This window comes from Heptranchias perlo, chromosome 2 (genome assembly GCF_035084215.1).
Source record: "Heptranchias perlo isolate sHepPer1 chromosome 2, sHepPer1.hap1, whole genome shotgun sequence".
Taxonomy (NCBI): domain Eukaryota; kingdom Metazoa; phylum Chordata; class Chondrichthyes; order Hexanchiformes; family Hexanchidae; genus Heptranchias; species Heptranchias perlo.
In genome coordinates, this window is record NC_090326.1 from 169,809,457 (window position 1) to 169,828,527 (window position 19,071).

Sequence of the window (19,071 nt, forward strand, 5' to 3'; positions counted from 1 at the left end):
CCTGCCCTGGGAGTGTTTGATGGGACAGTGTAGAGGGAGCTTTACTCTGTATCTAACCCTGTACCTGCCCTGGGAGTGTTTGATGGGACAGTGTAGAGGGAGCTTTACTCTGTATCTAACCCGTGCTGTACCTGCCCTGGGAGTGTTTGATGGGACAGTGTAGAGGGAGCTTTACTCTGTATCTAACCCGTGCTGTACCTGCCCTGGGAGTGTTTGATGGGACAGTGTAGAGGGAGTTTTACTCTGTATCTAACCCGTGCTGTACCTGCCCTGGGAGTGTTTGATGGGACAGTGTAGAGGGAGCTTTACTCTGTATCTAACCCTGTACCTGCCCTGGGAGTGTTTGATGGGACAGTGTAGAGGGAGCTTTACTCTGTATCTAACCCTGTACCTGCCCTGGGAGTGTTTGATGGGACAGTGTAGAGGGAGCTTTACTCTGTATCTAACCCGTGCTGTACCTGCCCTGTGAGTGTTTGATGGGACAGTGTAGAGGGAAATTTACTCTGTATCTAACCCGTGCTGTACCTGCCCTGTGAGTGTTTGATGGGACAGTGTAGAGGGAGCTTTACTCTGTATCTAACCCGTGCTGTACCTGCCCTGGGAGTGTTTGATGGGACAGTGTAGAGGGAGCTTTACTCTGTATCTAACCCGTGCTGTACCTGCCCTGGGAGTGTTTGATGGGACAGTGTAGAGGGAGCTTTACTCTGTATCTAACCCGTGCTGTACCTGCCCTGTGAGTGTTTGATGGGACAGTGTAGAGGGAGCTTTACTCTGTATCTAACCCGTGCTGTACCTGCCCTGGGAGTGTTTGATGGGACAGTGTAGAGGGAGCTTTACTCTGTATCGAACCCGTGCTGTACCTGCCCTGGGAGTGTTTGATGGGACAGTGTAGAGGGAGCTTTACTCTGTATCTAACCCTGTACCTGTCCCTGGGAGTGTTTGATGGGACAGTGTAGAGGGAGCTTTACTCTGTATCTAACGCTGTACCTGCCCTGGGAGTGTTTGATGGGACAGTGTAGAGGGAGCTTTACTCTGCATCTAACCCGTGCTGTACCTGCCCTGGGAGTGTTTGATGGGACAGTGTAGAGTGAGCTTTACTCTGTATCTAACCCTGTACCTGCCCTGGGAGTGTTTGATCGGACAGTGTAGAGGGAGCTTTACTCTGTATCTAACCCTGTACGTGCCCTGGGAGTGTTTGATGGGACAGTGTAGAGGGAGCTTTACTCTGTATCTGACCCTGTACCTGCCCTGGGAGTGTTTGATGGGACAGTGTAGAGGGAGCTTTACTCTGTATCTAACCCGTGCTGTACCTGCCCTGGGAGTGTTTGATGGGACAGTGTAGAGGGAGCTTTACTCTGTATCTAACCCTGTACCTGCCCTGGGAGTGTTTGATGGGACAGTGCAGAGGGAGCTTTACTCTGTATCTAACCCGTGCTGTACCTGCCCTGGGAGTGTTTGATGGGACAGTGTAGAGGGAGCTTTACTCTGTATCTAACCCTGTACCTGCCCTGGGAGTGTTTGATGGGACAATGTAGAGGGAGCTTTACTCTGTATCTAACCCGTGCTGTACCTGCCCTGGGAGTGTTTGATGGGACAGTGTAGAGTGAGCTTTACTCTGTCTCTAACCCGTGCTGTACCTGCCCTGGGAGTGTTTGATGGGACAGTGTGGAGGGAGCTTTACTCTGTATCTAACCCGTGCTGTACCTGCCCTGGGAGTGTTTGATGGGACAGTGTAGAGGGAGCTTTACTCTGTATCTAACCCTGTACCTGCCCTGGGAGTGTTTGATGGGACAGTGTAGAGGGAGCTTTACTCTGTATCTAACCCGTGCTGTACCTGCCCTGGGAGTGTTTGATGGGACAGTGTAGAGGGAGCTTTACTCTGTATCTAACCCGTGCTGTACCTGCCCTGGGAGTGTTTGATGGGACAGTGTAGAGGGAGTTTTACTCTGTATCTAACCCGTGCTGTACCTGCCCTGGGAGTGTTTGATGGGACAGTGTAGAGGGAGCTTTACTCTGTATCTAACCCTGTACCTGCCCTGGGAGTGTTTGATGGGACAGTGTAGAGGGAGCTTTACTCTGTATCTAACCCTGTACCTGCCCTGGGAGTGTTTGATGGGACAGTGTAGAGGGAGCTTTACTCTGTATCTAACCCGTGCTGTACCTGCCCTGTGAGTGTTTGATGGGACAGTGTAGAGGGAAATTTACTCTGTATCTAACCCGTGCTGTACCTGCCCTGTGAGTGTTTGATGGGACAGTGTAGAGGGAGCTTTACTCTGTATCTAACCCGTGCTGTACCTGCCCTGGGAGTGTTTGATGGGACAGTGTAGAGGGAGCTTTACTCTGTATCTAACCCGTGCTGTACCTGCCCTGGGAGTGTTTGATGGGACAGTGTAGAGGGAGCTTTACTCTGTATCTAACCCGTGCTGTACCTGCCCTGTGAGTGTTTGATGGGACAGTGTAGAGGGAGCTTTACTCTGTATCTAACCCGTGCTGTACCTGCCCTGGGAGTGTTTGATGGGACAGTGTAGAGGGAGCTTTACTCTGTATCTAACCCTGTACCTGTCCCTGGGAGTGTTTGATGGGACAGTGTAGAGGGAGCTTTACTCTGTATCTAACCCGTGTTATTTTGAAATATCCCGGTGTCTGGAGGTGTTGAAATGTTCAGACATCAATGATTTGGAGTCGGGGAGACGGGGATCGGTGAGGGGGGGTCGTTGAGGGGTCACAGTGAGGCGGGGGGGAGAGTGGTCGGTGGGGGGGGAGGGGGTGCTCGGTGGGGGGGGGAGGGGGTGCTCGGTTGGGGGGGGGAGGGGGTGCTCGGTTGGGGGGGGAGGGGGTGCTCGGTTGGGGGGGGAGGGGGTGCTCGGTGGGGGGGGGAGGGGGTGCCCGGTGGGGGGGGAGGGGGTGCTCGGTGGGGGGGGGAGGGGGTGCCCGGTGGGGGGGGAGGGGGTGCTCGGTGGGGGGGGAGGGGGTGCCCGGTGGGGGGGGAGGGGGTGCTCGGTGGGGGGGGGAGGGGGTGCTCGGTGGGGGGGGGGAGGGGGTGCTCGGTGGGGGGGGGGAGGGGGAGCTCGGTGGGGGGGGGGAGGGGGTGCTCGGTGGGGGGGGGAGGGGGTGCTCGGTGGGGGGGGAGGGGGAGCTCGGTGGGGGGGGGAGGGGGTGCTCGGTGGGGGGGGGGAGGGGGTGCTCGGTGGGGGGGAGGGGGTGCTCGGTGGGGGGGGAGGGGGTGCTCGGTGGGGGGGGAGGGGGTGCTCGGTGGGGGGGAGGGGGTGCTCGGTGGGGGGGGGAGGGGGTGCTCGGTGGGGGGGAGGGGGTGCTCGGTGGGGGGGGGGAGGGGGTGCTCGGTGGGGGGGGAGGGGGTGCCCGGTGGGGGGGGAGGGGGTGCCCGGTGGGGGGGGAGGGGGTGCTCGGTGGGGGGGGGAGGGGGTGCTCGGTGGGGGGGGGGAGGGGGTGCTCGGTGGGGGGGGGGAGGGGGAGCTCGGTGGGGGGGGAGGGGGAGCTCGGTGGGGGGGGGGAGGGGGTGCTCGGTGGGGGGGGGGAGGGGGTGCTCGGTGGGGGGGGGGGAGGGGGTGCTCGGTGGGGGGGGGGGAGGGGGTGCTCGGTGGGGGGGGGGGAGGGGGTGCTCGGTGGGGGGGGGAGGGGGTCCACGGTGGGGGGGGAGGGGGTGCTCTGTGGGGGGGGAGGGGGTGCTCGGTGGGGGGGAGGGGGTGCTCGGTGGGGGGGGGGAGGGGGTGCTCGGTGGGGGGGGGAGGGGGTGCTCGGTGGGGGGGGGGAGGGGGTGCTCGGTGGGGGGGGGAGGGGGTGCCCGGTGGGGGAGGGAGGGGGAGCTCGGTGGGGGGGGGGAGGGGAGGGGGAGCTCGGTGGGGGGGGGAGGGGGTGCTCGGGGGGGGGGGGAGGGGGTGCTCGGGGGGGGGGGAGGGGCTGCTCGGTGGGGGGGAGGGGGTGCTCGGTGGGGGGGGGGAGGGGGTGCTCGGTGCGGGGGGGGGAGGGGGAGCTCGGTGGGGGGGGGAGGGGGAGCTCGGTGGGGGGGGGAGGGGGAGCTCGGTGGGGGGGGGGGAGTTTCCTGACTGCACTTTGTGTTTGAGTTCGGGGAATGTTCACTTTGGACCAATCCCTGGATCCTCGGACACGTCTCATTCCAGCACGAGGTGAGGAACATCCGTTGCTCTCCTGCTTTATTTCTCAACACTCAGTCTTGTTTATGTTTAATATTTAACACACGAATTATCTCAGGAAAAGATTGATCATAATTTACATCACTGAAAGTGGGCCCAGGGAGCAAATCGTCAGCTGCTGCTTGTAACACCTGTGGGTTTTACACACTGATATTCTCTCGGGTTCATTGCCAGCTGGCCTTCACAAAAGTGGACCTCACGCTCCCTATGATCCGGAGAGCAATCCCAAACTAATCCCACTGCCCCACTCTCTCCCCATCGCCCTGTATCAATCCCAAACTAATCCCACTGCCCCACTCGCTCCCCATCGCCCTGTATCAATCCCAAACTAATCCCACTGCCCCGCTCTCTCCCCATCGCCCTGTATCAATCCCAAACTAATCCCACTGCCCCACTCGCTCCCCATCGCCCTGTATCAATCCCAAACTAATCCCACTGCCCCACTCTCTCCCCATAGCCCTGTATCAATCCCCAAACTAATCCCACTGCCCCACTCTCTCCCCATAGCCCTGTATCAATCCCAAACTAATCCCACTGCCCCACTTTCTCCCCATAGCCCTGGATCAATCCCAAACTAATCCCACTGCCCCACTCTCCCCATAGCCCTGTATCAATCCCAAACTAATCCCACTGCCCCGCTCTCTCCCCATAGCCCTGTATCAATCCCCAAACTAATCCCACTGCCCCGCTCTCTCCCCATCGCCCTGTATCAATCCCAAACTAATCCCACTGCCCCGCTCTCTCCCCATCGCCCTGTATCAATCCCAAACTAATCCCACTGCCCCGCTCTCTCCCCATCGCCCTGTATCAATCCCAAACTAATCCCACTGCCCCTCTCTCTCCCCATCGCCCTGTTTCAATCCCAAACTAATCCCACTGCCCCACTCTCTCCCCATTGCCCTGTATCAATCCCAAACTAATCCCACTGCCCCACTCTCTCCCCATAGCCCTGTATCAATCCCAAACTAATCCCACTGCCCCACTCTCTCCCCATTGCCCTGTATCAATCCCAAACTAATCCCACTGCCCCACTCTCTCCCCATCGCCCTGTATCAATCCCAAACTAATCCCACTGCCCCACTCTCTCCCCATAGCCCTGTATCAATCCCAAACTAATCCCACTGCCCCACTCTCTCCCCATTGCCCTGTATCAATCCCAAACTAATCCCACTGCCCCACTCTCTCCCCATCGCCCTGTATCAATCCCAAACTAATCCCACTGCCCCACTCTCTCCCCATTGCCCTGTATCAATCCCAAACTAATCCCACTGCCCCACTCTCTCCCCATAGCCCTGTATCAATCCCAAACTAATCCCACTGCCCCACTCTCTCCCCATTGCCCTGTATCAATCCCAAACTAATCCCACTGCCCCACTCTCTCCCCATCGCCCTGTATCAATCCCAAACTAATCCCACTGCCCCACTCTCTCCCCATAGCCCTGTATCAATCCCAAACTAATCCCACTGCCCCACTCTCTCCCCATCGCCCTGTATCAATCCCAAACTAATCCCACTGCCCCGCTCTCTCCCCATCGCCCTATATCAATCCCAAACTAATCCCACTGCCCCGCTCTCTCCCCATCGCCCTGGATCAATCCCAAACTAATCCCACTGCCCCGCTCTCTCCCCATAGCCCTGTATCAATCCCAAACTAATCCCACTGCCCCGCTCTCTCCCCATCGCCCTGTATCAATCCCAAACTAATCCCACTGCCCCGCTCTCTCCCCATCGCCCTGTATCAATCCCAAACTAATCCCACTGCCCCGCTCTCTCCCCATAGCCCTGTATCAATCCCAAACTAATCCCACTGCCCCACTCTCTCCCCATAGCCCCGTATCAATCCCAAACTAATCCCACTGCCCCGCTCTCTCCCCATCGCCCTGTATCAATCCCAAACTAATCCCACTGCCCCACTCTCTCCCCATAGCCCTGTATCAATCCCAAACTAATCCCACTGCCCCACTCTCTCCCCATAGCCCTGTATCAATCCCAAACTAATCCCACTGCCCCGCTCTCTCCCCATAGCCCTGTATCAATCCCACACTAATCCCACTGCCCCGCTCTCTCCCCATAGCCCTGTATCAATCCCAAACTAATCCCACTGCCCCGCTCTCTCCCCATAGCCCTGTATCAATCCCAAACTAATCCCACTGCCCCACTCTCTCCCCATAGCCCTGTATCAATCCCAAACTAATCCCACTGCCCCGCTCTCTCCCCATAACCCTGTATCAATCCCAAACTAATCCCACTGCCCCACTCTCTCCCCATTGCCCTGTATCAATCCCAAACTAATCCCACTGCCCCACTCTCTCCCCATCGCCCTGTATCAATCCCAAACTAATCCCACTGCCCCACTCTCTCCCCATTGCCCTGTATCAATCCCAAACTAATCCCACTGCCCCACTCTCTCCCCATCGCCCTGTATCAATCCCAAACTAATCCCACTGCCCCACTCTCTCCCCATAGCCCTGTATCAATCCCCAAACTAATCCCACTGCCCCGCTCTCTCCCCATAGCCCTGTATCAATCCCAAACTAATCCCACTGCCCCACTCTCTCCCCATCGCCCTGTATCAATCCCAAACTAATCCCACTGCCCCGCTCTCTCCCCATAGCCCTGTATCAATCCCAAACTAAACCCACTGCCCCACTCTCTCCCCATCGCCCTGTATCAATCCCAAACTAATCCCACTGCCCCACTCTCTCCCCATTGCCCTGTATCAATCCCAAACTAATCCCACTGCCCCACTCTCTCCCCATAGCCCTGCATCAATCCCAAACTAATCCCACTGCCCCGCTCTCTCCCCATCGCCCTCTATCAATCCCCAAACTAATCCCACTGCCCCGCTCTCTCCCCATCGCCCTGTATCAATCCCCAAACTAATCCCACTGCCCCGCTCTCTCCCCATAGCCCTGTATCAATCCCAAACTAATCCCACTGCCCCACTCTCTCCCCATAGCCCTGTATCAATCCCAAACTAATCTCACTGCCCCACTCTCTCCCCATAGCCCTGTATCAGTCCCAAACTAATCCCACTGCCCACTCTCTCCCCATCGCCCTGTATCAATCCCAAACTAATCCCACTGCCCACTCTCTCCCCATCGCCCTGTATCAATCCCAAACTAATCCCACTGCCCCGCTCTCTCCCCATCGCCCTGTATCAATCCCAAACTAATCCCACTGCCCCGCTCTCTCCCCATCGCCCTGTATCAATCGCAAAATAATCCCACTGCCCCACTCTCTCCCCATCGCCCTGTATCAATCCCAAAATAATCCCACTGCCCCACTCTCTCCCCATCGCCCTGTATCAATCCCAAAATAATCCCACTGCCCCACTCTCTCCCCATCGCCCTGTATCAATCCCAAACTAATCCCACTGCCCCGCTCTCTCCCCATAGCCCTGTATCAATCCCAAACTAATCCCACTGCCCCACTCTCTCCCCATAGCCCTGGATCAATCCCAAACTAATCCCACTGCCCACTTGAGAGGCTTAATCACATGACCTAGGCTGACACTCCAATGCTGAACTGAGGGAGTGCTCAGTTGGATTGTTGGAGGTGCCGTCTTTGGGATGAGACATTAAACCGAGTCCCAATCTGCACCTCGGAGGATGTCAAAGATCCCGGGACACTGTTCGGAAAAAGCAGGGAATTCTCCCCGGTGTCCGGCCCAATATTTACCCCTCAACCAACATCACTGAAACAGATTATCTGGTCATTATCTCATTGCCGTTTGTGGGATCTTGCTGTGCGCAAATTGGCTGCCGTGTTTCGTGCATTACAACAGTGACTACACTTCAAAAGTACTTCATTGACTGTAAAGCGCTTTGGGACATCCTGAGGTCATGAAAGGCACTATATAAATGCAAGTCTGTCTTTCCTTTCACTCTCCGCATATCTCTGTACCTTCCTCTGCTCCTCATGTTCATCCAAGTTTCTCTTTAATGATACAATGGTCTCTGCCTCGACCACTCCCTGTGACAAAGTATTCCATCTTAAACAATCCCACGGAAGATCCAACACCAGTGACCTGCACAAATCATCCTCATTCCAAGTCAGTGTTAAATTATTAAAACAACCTGGAAAACAAGGCCGTTTATCTCTCTCTCTCTCTCTTTCTGTCTCTCTCGCACCCTGCCTCACTCTCTCCCTCTATCTCCAGCACTTTTTCTCACTCTGTCTCTTATCTCTTTGACTCTCTCTCTCTTTCTCTGTCTCTCTCTCTCGCTTTGACTCTCTCTCTCTCTCTCTCTTTGACTCTCTCTCTCTCTGTCTCTCTCTCTCTCTCTCTTTCTCTGTCTCTCTCTCTCGCTTTGACTCTCTCTCTCTCTCTTTGACTCTCTCTCTCTCTGTCTCTCTCTCTCTCTTTCTCTGTCTCTCTCTCTCTCTCTTTGACTCTCTCTCTCTCTCTTTGACTCTCTCTCTCTCTCTTTGACTCTCTCTCTCTCTCTGTCTCTTTATCTCGAGTTGTGTTTACTGATTTCTCAATCCACTCTCCGTCTCCTCCTGTTGCGATGCCCTTGGATGAGAGTGTTGGCCAGTGATCAATACACGGGGCAACCAGTTAGAAGCTGTTACGAGGAGGGAGGTATAAATTTGGACGGGAGAAGCACGATTTCACCAGTGACCCAGCTCCTGCGCACACTCGAGTCCAAACTCTCAAGGTAAGAGGCTCCTCTCCAAATCATTCCTCGGGACCCTTTAAAAATACCAACCACGGAGGAGTCGAGCGGGACCAGAGGCATTCAGCTTATTCCGAGTTACTATTTACAGGGGGTCTCTGGGGGTGTGTTAATATTTACAGGGGGTCTCTGGGGGTGTGTTAATATTTCCAGGGGGTCTCTGGGGGTGTGTTAATATTTACAGGGGGTCTCTGGGAGTGTGTTAATATTTACAGGGGGTCTCGGGGGGTGTGTTAATATTTACAGGGGGTCTCTGGGAGTGTGTTAATATTTACAGGGGGTCTCTGGGAGTGTGTTAACATTTACAGGGGGTCCCTGGGAGTGTGTTAATATTTACAGGGGGTCTCCGTGGAGTGTGTTAATATTTACAGGGGGTCTCGGGGAGTGTGTTAATATTTACAGGGGGTCTCCGTGGAGTGTGTTAATATTTACAGGGGGTCCCCAGGAGTGTGTTAATATTTAAAGGGGGTCTCTGGGGGTGTGTTAATATTTACAGGGGGTCTCGGGGAGTGTGTTAATATTTACAGGGGGTCTCGGGGAGTGTGTTAATATTTACAGGGGGTCTCAGGGAGTGTGTTAATATTTACAGGGGGTCTCGGGGAGTGTGTTAATATTTACAGGGGGTCCCCGGGAGTGTGTTAATATTTACAGGGGGTCTCCGTGGAGTGTGTTAATATTTACAGGGTGTCTCTGGGGGGGTGTTAATATTTACAGGGGGTCCCCGGGAGTGTGTTAATATTTACAGGGGGTCTCGGGGAGTGTGTTAATATTTACAGGGGGTCTCTGGGAGTGTGTTAATATTTACAGGGGTCTCTGGGAGTGAGTTAATATTTACAGGGGGTCTCTGGGAGTGAGTTAATATTTACAGGGGGTCTCTGGGGGTGTGTTAATATTTACAGGGGGTCTCTGGGAGTGTGTTAATATTTACAGGGTGTCTCGGGGAGTGTGTTAATATTTACAGGGGGTCTCTGGGAGTGTGTTAATATTTACAGGGGGTCTCGGGGAGTGTGTTAATATTTACAGGGGGTCTCTGGGAGTGTGTTAATATTTATAGGGGGTCTCGGGGAGTGTGTTAATATTTACAGGGGGTCTCGGGGAGTGTGTTAATATTTACAGGGGGTCTCGGGGAGTGTGTTAATATTTACAGGGGGTCTCGGGGAGTGTGTTAATATTTACAGGGGGTCTCGGGGAGTGTGTTAATATTTACAGGGGGTCTCGGGGAGTGTGTTAATATTTACAGGGTGTCTCTGGGGGTGTGTTAATATTTACAGGGGGTCCCCAGGAGTGTGTTAATATTTACAGGGGGTCTCTGGGGGTGTGTTAATATTTACAGGGGGTCTCGGGGAGTGTGTTAATATTTACAGGGGGTCTCAGGGAGTGTGTTAATATTTACAGGGGGTCTCGGGGAGTGTGTTAATATTTACAGTGGGTCACGGGGAGTGTGTTAATATTTACAGGGGGTCTCGGGGAGTGTGTTAATATTTACAGGGTGTCTCTGGGGGGGTGTTAATATTTACAGGGGGTCCCCAGGAGTGTGTTAATATTTACAGGGGGTCTCTGGGGGTGTGTTAATATTTACAGGGGGTCTCCGTGGAGTGTGTTAATATTTACAGGGGGTCTCAGGGAGTGTGTTAATATTTACAGGGGGTCTCGGGGAGTGTGTTAATATTTACAGGGGGTCTCGGGGAGTGTGTTAATATTTACAGGGGGTCTCGGGGAGTGTGTTAATATTTACAGGGTGTCTCTGGGGGGGTGTTAATATTTACAGGGGGTCCCCAGGAGTGTGTTAATATTTACAGGGGGTCTCTGGGGGTGTGTTAATATTTACAGGGGGTCTCCGTGGAGTGTGTTAATATTTACAGGGTGTCTCTGGGGGGGTGTTAATATTTACAGGGGGTCCCCAGGAGTGTGTTAATATTTACAGGGTGTCTCTGGGGGGGTGTTAATATTTACAGGGGGTCCCCAGGAGTGTGTTAATATTTACAGGGGGTCTCGGGGAGTGTGTTAATATTTACAGGGGGTCTCTGGGAGTGTGTTAATATTTACAGGGGGTCTCAGGGAGTGTGTTAATATTTACAGGGGGTCTCGGGGAGTGTGTTAATATTTACAGGGGGTCTCGGGGAGTGTGTTAATATTTACAGGGGGTCTCGGGGAGTGTGTTAATATTTACAGGGGGTCTCTGGGACTGTGTTAATATTTACAGGGGGTCTCTGGGAGTGTGTTAATATTTACAGGGGGTCTCTGGCAGTGTGTTAATATTTACAGGGGGTCTCGGGGAGTGTGTTAATATTTACAGGGGGTCTCTGGGAGTGTGTTAATATTTACAGGGGGTCTCGGGGAGTGTGTTAATATTTACAGGGGGTCTCTGGGGGTGTGTTAATATTTACAGGGTGTCTCTGGGGGTGTGTTAATATTTACAGGGGGTCCCCAGGAGTGTGTTAATATTTACAGGGGGTCTCTGGGGGTGTGTTAATATTTACAGGGGGTCTCGGGGAGTGTGTTAATATTTACAGGGGGTCTCAGGGAGTGTGTTAATATTTACAGGGGGTCTCGGGGAGTGTGTTAATATTTACAGGGGGTCTCGGGGAGTGTGTTAATATTTACAGGGTGTCTCTGGGGGTGTGTCAATATTTACAGGGGGTCCCCAGGAGTGTGTTAATATTTACAGGGGGTCTCTGGGGGTGTGTTAATATTTACAGGGGGTCTCGGGGAGTGTGTTAATATTTACAGGGGGTCTCAGGGAGTGTGTTAATATTTACAGGGGGTCTCGGGGAGTGTGTTAATATTTACAGTGGGTCTCGGGGAGTGTGTTAATATTTACAGGGGGTCTCGGGGAGTGTGTTAATATTTACAGGGTGTCTCTGGGGGGGTGTTAATATTTACAGGGGGTCCCCAGGAGTGTGTTAATATTTACAGGGGGTCTCTGGGGGTGTGTTAATATTTACAGGGGGTCTCCGTGGAGTGTGTTAATATTTACAGGGGGTCTCAGGGAGTGTGTTAATATTTACAGGGGGTCTCGGGGAGTGTGTTAATATTTACAGGGGGTCTCGGGGAGTGTGTTAATATTTACAGGGGGTCTCGGGGAGTGTGTTAATATTTACAGGGTGTCTCTGGGGGGGTGTTAATATTTACAGGGGGTCCCCAGGAGTGTGTTAATATTTACAGGGGGTCTCTGGGGGTGTGTTAATATTTACAGGGGGTCTCCGTGGAGTGTGTTAATATTTACAGGGTGTCTCTGGGGGGGTGTTAATATTTACAGGGGGTCCCCAGGAGTGTGTTAATATTTACAGGGTGTCTCTGGGGGGGTGTTAATATTTACAGGGGGTCCCCAGGAGTGTGTTAATATTTACAGGGGGTCTCGGGGAGTGTGTTAATATTTACAGGGGGTCTCTGGGAGTGTGTTAATATTTACAGGGTGTCTCAGGGAGTGTGTTAATATTTACAGGGGGTCTCGGGGAGTGTGTTAATATTTACAGGGGGTCTCGGGGAGTGTGTTAATATTTACAGGGGGTCTCGGGGAGTGTGTTAATATTTACAGGGGGTCTCTGGGACTGTGTTAATATTTACAGGGGGTCTCTGGGAGTGTGTTAATATTTACAGGGGGTCTCTGGGAGTGTGTTAATATTTACAGGGGGTCTCGGGGAGTGTGTTAATATTTACAGGGGGTCTCCGTGGAGTGTGTTAATATTTACAGGGGGTCTCGGGGAATGTGTTAATATTTACAGGGGGTCCCCGGGAGTGTGTTAATATTTACAGGGGGTCTCCGTGGAGTGTGTTAATATTTACAGGGGGTCTCGGGGAGTGTGTTAATATTTACAGGGGGTCTCTGGGAGTGAGTTAATATTTACAGGGGGTCCCCGGGAGTGTGTTAATATTTACAGGGGGTCTCGGGGAGTGTGTTAATATTTACAGGGGGTCTCTGGGAGTGAGTTAATATTTACAGGGGGTCTCTGGGAGTGTGTTAATATTTACAGGGTGTCTCTGGGGGGGTGTTAATATTTACAGGGGGTCCCCAGGAGTGTGTTAATATTTAAAGGGGGTCTCTGGGGGTGTGTTAATATTTACAGGGGGTCTCGGGGAGTGTGTTAATATTTACAGGGGGTCTCGGGGAGTGTGTTAATATTTACAGGGTGTCTCTGGGAGTGCGTTAATATTTACAGGGGGTCTCTGGGGGTGTGTTAATATTTACAGGGGGTCTCGGGGAGTGTGTTAATATTTACAGGGTGTCTCTGGGGGGGTGTTAATATTAACAGGGGGTCCCCAGGAGTGTGTTAATATTTACAGGGGGTCTCTGGGGGTGTGTTAATATTTACAGGGGGTCTCGGGGAATGTGTTAATATTTACAGGGGGTCTCAGGGAGTGTGTTAATATTTACAGGGGGTGTTGGGGAGTGTGTTAATATTTACAGGGGGTCTCGGGGAGTGTGTTAATATTTACAGGGGGTCTCTGGGAGTGAGTTAATATTTACAGGGGGTCCCCGGGAGTCTGTTAATATTTACAGGGGGTCCCCAGGAGTGTGTTAATATTTACAGGGGGTCTCTGGGGGTGTGTTAATATTTACAGGGGGTCTCCGTGGAGTGTGTTAATATTTACAGGGGGTCTCAGGGAGTGTGTTAATATTTACAGGGGGTCTCGGGGAGTGTGTTAATATTTACAGGGGGTCTCGGGGAGTGTGTTAATATTTACAGGGGGTCTCGGGGAGTGTGTTAATATTTACAGGGGGTCTCGGGGAGTGTGTTAATATTTACAGGGTGTCTCTGGGGGGGTGTTAATATTTACAGGGGGTCCCCAGGAGTGTGTTAATATTTACAAGGGGTCTCTGGGGGTGTGTTAATATTTACAGGGGGTCTCCGTGGAGTGTGTTAATATTTACAGGGTGTCTCTGGGGGGGTGTTAATATTTACAGGGGGTCCCCAGGAGTGTGTTAATATTTACAGGGTGTCTCTGGGGGGGTGTTAATATTTACAGGGGGTCCCCAGGAGTGTGTTAATATTTACAGGGGGTCTCGGGGAGTGTGTTAATATTTACAGGGGGTCTCTGGGAGTGTGTTAATATTTACAGGGGGTCTCAGGGAGTGTGTTAATATTTACAGGGGGTCTCGGGGAGTGTGTTAATATTTACAGGGGGTCTCGGGGAGTGTGTTAATATTTACAGGGGGTCTCTGGGACTGTGTTAATATTTACAGGGGGTCTCTGGGAGTGTGTTAATATTTACAGGGGGTCTCTGGGAGTGTGTTAATATTTACAGGGGGTCTCGGGGAGTGTGTTAATATTTACAGGGGGTCTCCGTGGAGTGTGTTAATATTTACAGGGGGTCTCGGGGAATGTGTTAATATTTACAGGGGGTCCCCGGGAGTGTGTTAATATTTACAGGGGGTCTCCGTGGAGTGTGTTAATATTTACAGGGGGTCTCGGGGAGTGTGTTAATATTTACAGGGGGTCTCTGGGAGTGAGTTAATATTTACAGGGGGTCCCCGGGAGTGTGTTAATATTTACAGGGGGTCTCGGGGAGTGTGTTAATATTTACAGGGGGTCTCTGGGAGTGAGTTAATATTTACAGGGTGTCTCTGGGAGTGTGTTAATATTTACAGGGTGTCTCTGGGGGGGTGTTAATATTTACAGGGGGTCCCCAGGAGTGTGTTAATATTTAAAGGGGGTCTCTGGGGGTGTGTTAATATTTACAGGGGGTCTCGGGGAGTGTGTTAATATTTACAGGGGGTCTCGGGGAGTGTGTTAATATTTACAGGGGGTCTCTGGGAGTGTGTTAATATTTACAGGGGGTCTCGGGGAGTGTGTTAATATTTACAGGGGGTCTCGGGGAGTGTGTTAATATTTACAGGGGGTCTCGGGGAGTGTGTTAATATTTACAGGGTGTCTCTGGGGGGGTGTTAATATTAACAGGGGGTCCCCAGGAGTGTGTTAATATTTACAGGGGGTCTCTGGGGGTGTGTTAATATTTACAGGGGGTCTCGGGGAGTGTGTTAATATTTACAGGGGGTCTCAGGGAGTGTGTTAATATTTACAGGGGGTCTTGGGGAGTGTGTTAATATTTACAGGGGGTCTCGGGGAGTGTGTTAATATTTACAGGGGGTCTCGGGGAGTGTGTTAATATTTACAGGGTGTCACTGGGGGGGTGTTAATATTTACAGGGGGTCCCCAGGAGTGTGTTAATATTTACAGGGGGTCTCTGGGAGTGTGTTAATATTTACAGGGGGTCTCTGGGGGTGTGTTAATATTTACAGGGGGTCTTTGGGAGTGTGTTAATATTTGGAGGGGGTCTCGGGGAGTGTGTTAATATTTACAGGGGGTCTCGGGGGGTGTGTTAATATTTACAGGGGGTCTCGGGGAGTGTGTTAATATTTACAGGGTGTCTCTGGGGGGGTGTTAATATTAACAGGGGGTCCCCAGGAGTGTGTTAATATTTACAGGGGGTTTGTGGGGGTGTGTTAATATTTACAGGGGGTCTCGGGGAATGTGTTAATATTTACAGGGGGTCTCAGGGAGTGTGTTAATATTTACAGGGGGTCTTGGGGAGTGTTTTAATATTTACAGGGGGTCTCGGGGAGTGTGTTAATATTTACAGGGGGTCTCGGGGAGTGTGTTAATATTTACAGGGTGTCACTGGGGGGGTGTTAATATTTACAGGGGGTCCCCAGGAGTGTGTTAATATTTACAGGGGGTCTCTGGGGGTGTGTTAATATTTACAGGGGGTCTCTGGGGAGTGTGTTAATATTTACAGGGGGTCTCGGGGAGTGTGTTAATATTTATAGGGGGTCTCTGGGAGTGTGTTAATATTTACAGGGGGTCTCTGGGAGTGTGTTAATATTTACAGGGGGTCTCTGGGAGTGTGTTAATATTTACAGGGGGTCTCGGGGAGTGTGTTAATATTTACAGGGGGTCTCGGGGAGTGTGTTAATATTTACAGGGGGTCTCGGGGAGTGTGTTAATATTTACAGGGGGTCTCTGGACTCTGATTTTAAAACGAGATTATCAGGTATCCCGGGACTCTGTTACACTGATCCACAGCCCTCATTGTACAGAGAAACTTTGACCCATTACAGGGAGGAGAGGGCTCTGGCTGATGCAGCTGCACAGTTGAATAAGTTGCCGATACTCTGAGCAAAGGACTGGAACTGGATCATGGCGGGAGCAGCAGTTTCAGGAGGGAAGGGAACATGGAACCATTGTCTGATGCTGCCCCCTGTCATGGTATAGCCCCCCTCTCATGGTATATCCCCCTTGTAATGGTACATCCCCCCTTGTAATGGTCTCCATATTATAAAAAGGATATAGAGCCACTGGAGAAGGGATTCACAAGGATGATCCCAGAACTGAGAGGTTACACCCATCAGGAAAGGCTGAACAGGCTGGGGCTCTTTTCTCTAGAAAAGAGAAGACTGAGGGGTGACCTGATAGAGGTCTTTAAGATAATGAAAGGGTTTGATCGGGTCGACGTAGAGAAAATGTTTCTACTTGAAGGAGAGACCAGAACTCGGGGCCATAAATATAAGATAGTCACTAATAAATCCAATCGGGAATTCAGGAGAAACTTCTTTACCCAGAGAGTGGGGAGAATGTGGAACTCGCTCCCACAAGGAGTAGTTGAGGTGAATAGTGTCGATACATTTAAGGGGAAGCTCGATAAACACATGAGGGAGAAAGGAATAGAAGGATATGCTGATAGGGTGAGATGAAGTAGGGAGGGAGGAGGCTCGTGTGGAGCATAAACACCAGCATGGACCTGTTGGGCCGAATGGCCCGTTTCTGTGCTGTAGTTTCGATGTAACTCGATGATCCCCTGTAATGGTAGCGGGCGGGTGTACAGCGGGCGGGAGTACAGCGGGCGGGAGTACTTCGGGCGGGTGTACAGCGGGCGGGTGTACTTTGGGCGGGAGTACTTCGGGCGGGAGTACAGCGGGCGGGAGTACAGCGGGCGGGAGTACTTCGGGCGGGTGTACTTCGGGCGGGTGTACAGCGGGCGGGAGTACTTCGGGCGGGTGTACAGCGGGCGGGTGTACAGCGGGCGGGAGTACAGCGGGCGGGTGTACAGCGGGCGGGAGTACTTCGGGCGGGTGTACAGCGGGCGGGAGTACAGCGGGCGGGTGTACAGCGGGCGGGAGTACAGCGGGCGGGTGTACAGCGGGCGGGTGTACAGCGGGCGGGAGTACAGCGGGCGGGAGTACTTCGGGCGGGTGTACAGCGGGCGGGAGTACAGCGGGCGGGAGTACTTCGGGCGGGTGTACAGCGGGCGGGTGTACAGCGGGCGGGAGTACTTCGGGCGGGTGTACAGCGGGCGGGAGTACAGCGGGCGGGTGTACAGCGTGCGGGAGTACAGCGGGCGGGAGTACAGCGGGCGGGTGTACAGCGGGCGGGAGTACAGCGGGCGGGAGTACAGCGGGCGGGAGTACTTCGGGCGGGAGTACAGCGGGCGGGAGTACTTCGGGCGGGTGTACAGCGGGCGGGAGTACTTCGGGCGGGTGTACAGCGGGCGGGTGTACAGCGGGCGGGAGTACAGCGGGCGGGAGTACTTCGGGCGGGAGTACTTCGGGCGGGTGTACAGCGGGCGGGTGTACAGCGGGCGGGAGTACAGCGGGCGGGTGTACTTCGGGCGGGAGTACAGCGGGCGGGAGTACTTCGAGCGGGTGTACAGCGGGCGGGTGTACAGCGGGCGGGTGTATCGCGGGCGGGAGTACAGCGGGCGGGTGTACTTCGGGCGGGAGTACAGCGGACGGGAGTACTTCGAGCGGGTGTACAGCGGGCGGGTGTACAGCGGGCGGGTGTACAGCGGGCGGGAGTACAGCGGGCGGGAGTACTTCGAGCGGGTGTACAGCGGGCGGGAGTACAGCGGGCGGGTGTACTTCGGGCGGGAGTACAGCGGGCGGGAGTACTTCGAGCGGGTGTACAGCGGGCGGGTGTACAGCGGGCGGGTGTACAGCGGGCGGGAGTACTTCGGGCGGGTGTACAGCGGGCGGGTGTACAGCGGGCGGGAGTACAGCGGGCGGGAGTACTTCGAGCGGGTGTACAGCGGGCGGGTGTACAGCGGGCGGGTGTACAGCGGGCGGGAGTACTTCGGGCGGGTGTACAGCGGGCGGGAGTACAGCGGGCAGGTGTACTTTGGGCGGGAGTACAGCGGGCGGGAGTACAGCGGGCGGGAGTACTTCGAGCGGGTGTACTTCGGGCGGGTGTACAGCGGGCGGGTGTACAGCGGGCGGGTGTACAGCGGGCGGGTGTACTTCGGGCGGGAGTACAGCGGGCGGGAGTACTTCGGGCGGGAGTACAGCGGGCGGGAGTACTTCGGGCGGGTGTACAGCGGGCGGGTGTACAGCGGGCGGGTGTACAGCGGGCGGGAGTACTTCGGGCGGGTGTACAGCGGGCGGGTGTACAGCGGGCGGGTGTACAGCGGGCGGGAGTACAGCGGGCGGGTGTACAGCGGGCGGGAGTACTTCGGGCGGGTGTATGGGGGGCGGGTGTACAGCGGGCGGGAGTACTTCGGGCGGGTGTACAGCGGGCGGGTGTACTTCGGGCGGGTGTACAGCGGGCGGGTGTATAGCGGGCGGGTGTACAGCGGGCGGGAGTACTTCGGGCGGGTGTACAGCGGGCAGGTGTACTTTGGGCGGGTGTACAGCGGGCGGGTGTACTGCGGGCGGGTGTACAGCGGGCGGGAGTACAGCGAGAGGGAGTACAGCGGGCGGGTGTACAGCGGGCGGGTGTACTTCGGGCGGGTGTACAGCGGGCGGGTGTACAGCGGGCGGGAGTACAGCGAGAGGGAGTACAGCGGGCGGGAGTACAGCGGGCGGGTGTACAGCGGGCGGGACTTCTTCGGGCGGGTGTACAGCGGGCGGGAGTACAGCGGGCGGGAGTACTTCGGGCGGGTGTACAGCGGGCGGGAGTACAGCGGGCGGGAGTACTTTGGACGGGTGTACAGCGGGCGGGAGTACAGCGGGCGGGAGTACTTCGGGCGGGTGTACAGCGGGCGGGAGTACAGCGGGCGGGTGTACAGCGGGCGGGAGTACAGCGGGCGGGTGTACAGCGGGCGGGAGTACAGCGGGCGGGAGTACTTCGGGCGGGTGTACAGCGGGCGGGAGTACTTCGGGCGGGTGTACTTCGGGCGGGAGTACAGCGGGCGGGAGTACAGCGGGCGGGTGTACAGCGGGCGGGAGTACTTCGGGCGGGTGTACAGCGGGCGGGAGTACTTCGGGCGGGTGTACAGCGGGCGGG

The 19,071-nt window shown here is 54.6% G+C and overlaps 1 protein-coding gene across 4 annotated transcripts in view; it reads left to right on the top strand.

Annotated features, from left to right (window-relative positions):
- Positions 1-19,071, top strand: part of LOC137300050 (fucolectin-1-like) — a 433,112-nt gene that overhangs the window by 402,061 nt on the left and 11,980 nt on the right. The window contains exon 1 of one of the 4 annotated variants that reach the window (XM_067969167.1): positions 8,651-8,836. The exons of 2 other annotated variants lie outside the window; for them this stretch is intronic. In XM_067969167.1, coding sequence (XP_067825268.1) covers positions 8,697-8,836 — 140 coding nt within the window. In that variant the 5' untranslated portion in view covers positions 8,651-8,696. Of the gene's footprint in view, positions 1-8,650; positions 8,837-8,939; positions 8,959-19,071 lie in introns of those variants that run through there. One more of the 4 variants, XM_067969161.1, reaches the window with a different exon arrangement.